Source organism: Lactuca virosa, chromosome 8, assembly GCF_052849685.1.
Source record: "Lactuca virosa cultivar CGN04683 chromosome 8, Lactuca_virosa_CGN04683_v6, whole genome shotgun sequence".
NCBI lineage: Eukaryota > Viridiplantae > Streptophyta > Magnoliopsida > Asterales > Asteraceae > Lactuca > Lactuca virosa.
Window position 1 is genome coordinate 213,981,061 of NC_136433.1, and position 6,215 is coordinate 213,987,275.

The window sequence follows — 6,215 nt, forward strand, 5'->3', positions numbered from 1 at the left end:
TTTATAGTAAGCCAAAGGGGTAAAAAGGTCATTTTGGCCTAAAACGATGTTAGAAATATTAAAGAAAAAACTTACTTTCAAGTGGCTAATATAATACCATAAACCGGTTTTCCAATAGTTTTTTTTTTTTTTTTTCTTAAATCGGTTTCAAACAATTCCAAGAGTTAAAATAATAAACCATAACATAATCGGCGGATCTGCTTTTTTGAAACCGTTTATTCTCTAAACTGATTCGGGTCGGTTTTCATATCTTTTTCCTAAAACCGTTTTACGCCCACATCTCATTAATTATGTCACACACCTTAGTGTTCAAAAGTCGTTGAACAAATTACCTTTTATGCCAATATCAAAATTGTCTAGAGAGACCTTTTTTATAAGAGTAGGTTTCACTTCCATTAAAAAAAACACAAACAAAATGTTCACATCCTTAAGATTTACAAACCGATTCTATAAAAAAATTATAAGTTTGAAAATCGATTTGACTAACATATGAAAAAAAAAAATAATTTAAAATGCCAATCAACTTTAAAATTGAACGGCGTATACAGCATGTGTTTGGTGGTTGTATTAATATTAGTTAGTTTGCATGGATAAGAATGTGCCAACCAAAGTCAATCCCAATGCTTATCTGTTTTAATGCAAGCTGTACGCATACCGAGTTATGCATAATACAGTTGGGTGTGGGCCCCATTCCTTCTAAAACAAGTCAAAATCGTTGACCCAAATTAAAAAAATACAGCCAATCTAATCAGTCAGCATTAATTTCAATGCCAAAAAGTCAAGCTCCATGACTCTTCCATATTCCACTACTCGTTTGGTGTACATGATGGAATAAAAGAAAAAAGAATAATAAAAATATAAAGGATTATGGAATATATAATCTTAAAAAGAAAAATGTTGAGGTAATTTTCCAAACTTGTTGGATAAAAAATTGTTATATCTACGTCGAAGGTCTCCACCTACAAACAAACGCATAATTTAGTAAAAAGAAAAAAAGTGGAATCCAAAAGGTTTTTCAAGAGTTACCTTTACATTCAAATTTTGGAATATTCTTGTGTTGAGTTGATTCTACCAAATTCACAAAATCCATGCCTACAAATTCACAAAAATGTTTTGGAAGGAATCAGAATCTGTCAAATGAGCTGGAATTTCAAGGATCGGAATGGAATTGAATTCCGATTCCAGCCAAATTTCCCTTACCAGATATTTGTTTCTCTCCTTGATTTACATTAATCAGGAATGAAGGAATTCGGTTATCTACCAACTGCAGCAAAGACAAAGTGAGAAACAAAAACTTTTAAAATGTTTTTCTCAAATCTAATAAAAATATATTAAAATTACCTTTGAGAAAAGAGATTTTGCAATCTGTAATGGATCACAAAAATATGAAGTCATCCCATATGCAGGATTAAATGTCCCATTTTTATATCCTGCTAGAAAATGATAAGCTGCTTGACCATGAGAGAGTTTTGAGATAGTAGGAATAACACCTGAACTGCTTCACATTTAAAAAAAAAAACATTTAATAAAATATTAAGCTAATAAATAATGATGAAATTAGAATTTGAGTAACAATACCTATCGGATGATGAAAGAATCATTGAAGCTGGAAATTTTGATAGAAACTGATTTTCTGGATTTGCAGATGGGAATAATGTTGAAGCATTATGAGCAGAAGACATTATTACCCCTCCATGATCTGTAACCATATGTTTTAAGCTTCTTTTAATTGTGTCTTCTGAAAGGAACATAAGAAATACACGATCACAAGAGAGCAGGATTCTGAAATCAACAAATATTTTTATTGATTAGTAAAAAAACAGATTTTGAGAAAATACAAATGGGGTATAAATGTAAATATGTAATTACCTAGGATGTAGAAGAAGGCCTCCTCTAGATATTATAATTGGTTCAGATAATGCGGAAAGTGCTTTTTTAATACCATTTGCATCACAAAAAGCTTTACCACATAAAACTAAATATGACAGGTCAGCATCAGCAGCAATAAGCCCATCTTTTACTTCACCTCCAAGACCAAGGGCATCCAAAACATTCAAGCTGAAAAAGGTCAAAAGATTATCCAAAACAAAAATAAAGAATTTTAAAAAACAAAAAGCATAAAGGAAGTTTAGCCAAGTACATAACAAGTTGTACTATGTTTGGTATGCATTGGACTGAGACTAAGACAGATGTCAATCAGACAAAAAGTTCAACTTTTTGTCCCATCCAAAAACATAGAACAAGGTGAGACATGGCTCTTGTTAGTGTAAAAGACATAAATGCCCTCATCATTAATAAAATAGCCCTAGAAAGCTTGGTTAGTCAGGTATAGTCATGTCCTGTGTAACAACCACAGCCGTAAGGCTGTGGTTGTTACACAGTACTCACTGAACTGGACTAGAAGGAGCTTTCTAGAGCTATTTTATTAATGATGAGGGCATTTACGTCTTTTACACTGACAAGCGCCCTGTCTCACCTTGTTCCATGTTTTTGGATAGGACAAAAAGTTGAACTTTTGTCTGATTGACATCTGTCTCAGTCTCAGTTCAATGCACAGCAAACACAGTACAACTTGTTATGTCTAATACTTTTTTCCAAAGGGCAGATTTGGAAGATTGGGTTAAAGTTTTGAGAACAGATAATATAATTTATTCTCTAACCTTATGGATGAGGCAACATATACAGTAAGAGGGCAAGAATCATGGGAAACTGCACGTGTAGGGGTTTGAAAGAGGATATTATGAAATACACATGTAGCTGTAGGGTTATCACTAATCACCCGAACTTTTGCATCAATTTGTAGGGTTGAAATTGAAATTGAAGTTAAAGTTGAAGTTGAAGTTGAACCAATAGCACCATCATGAACAAAAATATCTGAGACAGATGATATGTGGGTAGTCACCTGAAAATAAATTAAATGCTGTGAAAAGAATAAATCCAGTGTTTTGTAAAATCTTGTTTGGTTTGTATACATTGTAAATGACAAAATTATCCTCCATGGAAACTGTTGATGCGAAAAAACAAATTAAACCTCAAGGGGATTGGAAATGGAAGTTGAGACATGCCTGTTTCAGTAGTTTACTGAATTGTGCTTTGGTAATTTCTGATTTTTGTACAAAAAGATTCCCCCTAATATACACAGGAATTCCAGATAAGGAATCTAAGGAATTCCAAATAAATAAATAAGAACAATTTATAAACGAATACATAAAAGGTTGAATGTTGATATTCTTGTATTTACCTTGAATAGTTGCACCTCTTCTTTGTAGTTCAGAAATTGTCAAGTTTTTAAAAACTTTGTCATTCACAATTACACCTTTTCTAGCCAAAGCCAAGTTAAGACCATAAGAAATCCAGGACTTTCCCTGAATAATGAAAAGTGATAAGAGTTAACTTAGAATGGCAATGTACTTCAACTTATTTGTGTATTATAGCATCTTACTTTTGTTTATTTCTTTTAAAGCATAGTGCTTCAATTTTTTTATTAAGGTATTGTATTTTAAAAAATCTATCAAGATAATATGACATTGTGACAACAAGTTAGAGAAAATATATGATCTAAACAGCCTAAAAAAATAGAATTTTGACCTAAAGAGTATGCAATATGCAATTTTGGGGATGAAATTTTAGGAGTTAGGTTTATGTCTGATTTTATTACTCGAGGTAAACCCTCCAATTTAGGAGTCCAAGATAGGTTGATAACCAGAAATTGGGTGAACCTTATTAACCTTAAATACCAATAACCTAACAGAAACCTAATCGAATACTTACTATCTACAAAAGAGAGAAGAGAAAAAGATAACTATTCGATGACGCCGATAATTCAAATGCTCATTTACAGGTTAAATAAATGAGTAACTGGCAAAAGTTTTTAATAGCAATGCGTTGTCTTCATCATAGGACGGATATATGCATCGTGTTAAGGGATTAATTGATGATACTTGACATAGTAATATGAAATTATCAGTTGCAAGTTGTAAGAAAGCAAACGAACCTGATATTGATGAGCAGGAAGCCCTAGGAACCGAGTAACGAGACCCAGGAAACGAACCATCCAAATGTCGAAATGACACTGAAACGCTTATTCGTGCTTTTGCTCGGCGAAGATTAACGACACTGATAGTCTGAAACCATAACTTCAATTGCTCATTTTAATTGAAATTCTCTTCATATTTTTGTGTTTTGAAACATTGTCGTTCAAATAATTAATTTTAGAAATGCGTTGTGTTAAGGGGGTTTGTTTGATAGAAAAAAAAAAAAAAAAATATATGATGAAGTGGGTAATAACATATCTTGTTTGTCCATTTTAGGTCTCTAACGTATTTTTTGTACGTATTATACCATTAAGGTTATTATAACCATTTACAAATAGTCCTTTTAACAGGAACAAACCGGTAAAAAGGATTATTTATAAACGGTTATAACAACCTTAATGGTGTAATACACACAAAAAATACGTTACAGACCTAATATGGACAAACGAGAAACGTTATTACCATCATAAGTCATTATCCCCGTATGAAACTATAAACCCCTATAGTAAACTGGAGGGGGTCTTTGGCAAAAGATTGTAGGATCTCCATGAGAATGGTTGTATTCCTTCTAATTCCATATATAGAGTGGTGGGGGATGGGACTCAAATGAGGTTCTAGAAGGATGTTTGGTGCTTGGATATTCCTCTTAGGGAGTGGTTCGGGAGGCTCTTTGCTTTGGCCTTTAATCAAGATGCTCGAGTAAGTGAATAATGGGATATTAAATCCTATTCGCATAGGGGAAATGTTAGATAAGTGGCCTTGGGAGCTTGAATCGTCGGGTATCTTTACTGTTAAATTAGCACGGAATTGGGTTAATGATATGACGCTTCCTATGGGTAGTATGCCTACTAGGTGACCGTTTTGTCCCTATTAAAATTAACATTTTTTATGGTGTGTGCTTTTGGATCGCATTCTGGTAAGAGCTAAACTGGTGGAAAGGGGGGTGATGATAGATTCCTTATTGTGTCTTGTGTGTCATAATTCTCAAGAAAGTGTGAATCATTTGTTGCTGCAATTTTCGGTTGATGGTCAGGTTTGGAGTTGGGTTGGGCATTGGCTTCATTTGGACCTTCTTGTGTTTTCATCTATCCGTGATGTGGTGGATTGGGTGGATTCTAGACCGACGGTTCATATGGAACGCCCGATTGTTGAGTCGGTGTTCATGGTGTTCATGATGATGTGGTTACAAAATCCAATCTAATCCAATCCAAACATTTCTACTTTTTATTCTTTTTAATTTCAACAACTTTATATGAAATACACATATAAAAATAAATACTAAAAATCTTAAAAATATATATTCAAAATAATAAATACTAAAAATCTTAGGAGGGTAATAACGTTTCCTGTTTGTCCATTTTAGGTCCCTACGTATTTTTTGTGTGTATTACACCATTAAGGTTATTCTAACCGTTTATAAATAGTCTTTTTAACAGGAATAAACCGGTAAGATGGATTATTTCTAAATGGTTACAACAACCTTAATGGTGTAATACACACAAAAAATTCGTCTACTGTTTCGCCAATTCGTCTACTGTTTCGTGTTTTGTATAATTTTTTTTTATTTTTCATTTGTAAGAAACAAAACCGTAGGTTTTTTAAAACCTACGGTTTCCTCTTGGTTTAGCTACGGTTTCCCAAACCGTAGCCTACGGTTTTGGGGAAAAAATACTGTTTTTTTTTTAAATCTACTGTTTTGGGGTTTAATATATTGTTTTGTGAAAAAACCTACGGTTTTAATTTTTTTTTTAATTTTTTTTTATAAGATGTAGAATTATTTTAACAATTATTTTGTTAAAGTTTTTTGAGAATTCAAAACATTAGACTTTAAAAATATAAAAAAAATAAAAAAAAATTGTATTCTTTTTGTGATATAGAGTATTAAAAAGATTGTTTATAAGATGTAGAATTATTTTAACAATTATATTGTTTATAAAATGTAGAGTTGTTTTTTGACAGTTATTTTGTTAAAAAAAATTTTTGTAAAATATAAACTAGTTTTTTAAGAATTAATACAATAATTATTTGCTAAATTGTAGATTATTTTTTTGAATTTGTTGACTGGTTTTTTTGGTAAATTTGAAAATATTTTTGGTAAACGTGACTGCTTTTTTGTCAGAGTTGAGTAATGTTTTGCTAAACTTGACTAGTTTTTTGTCAGAGTGAACTACTGTTTTGTAA

The 6,215-nt window shown here is 31.9% G+C and overlaps 1 protein-coding gene across 3 annotated transcripts; it reads right to left on the minus strand.

Annotated features, from left to right (window-relative positions):
- Window positions 1-599: 599 nt before the first annotated feature.
- On the minus strand, window positions 600-4,208 carry LOC145128527 (uncharacterized). 3 transcript variants are annotated; one of them, XM_079063319.1, is made up of 10 exons: window positions 3,995-4,208; window positions 3,242-3,365; window positions 3,066-3,160; window positions 2,661-2,902; window positions 1,870-2,058; window positions 1,579-1,782; window positions 1,342-1,498; window positions 1,201-1,264; window positions 1,027-1,092; window positions 600-959 (listed from the first exon to the last, which is right to left on the minus strand). In XM_079063319.1, the coding sequence occupies exons 1-10, from the start codon at window positions 4,052-4,054 to the stop codon at window positions 883-885; spliced, it is 1,278 nt and encodes a 425-aa protein (XP_078919445.1). In that variant the 5' UTR covers window positions 4,055-4,208; the 3' UTR covers window positions 600-882. The 3 variants fall into 3 exon arrangements, with proteins under 3 accessions (XP_078919445.1, XP_078919446.1, XP_078919447.1); XM_079063320.1 differs by having other exon boundaries at window positions 1,342-1,495; window positions 3,995-4,207; XM_079063321.1 differs by lacking the exon at window positions 3,995-4,208 and having other exon boundaries at window positions 2,661-3,129; window positions 3,242-3,369.
- Between the last annotated feature and the right edge of the window lie 2,007 nt (window positions 4,209-6,215).

Coding starts and splice junctions, on each gene's coding strand:
- LOC145128527 (XM_079063319.1), bottom strand. CDS start 4,054: ATGGTTCGTTTCCTGGGTCTCGTTACTCGGTTCCTAGGGCTTCCTGCT. Junction 3,366..3,994: donor TTCCTGCTCATCAATATCAG/GTTCGTTTGCTT, acceptor TTCATTATTCAG/GGAAAGTCCTGGATTTCTTA. Junction 1,093..1,200: donor AGGAGAGAAACAAATATCTG/GTAAGGGAAATT, acceptor GTGAATTTGTAG/GCATGGATTTTGTGAATTTG.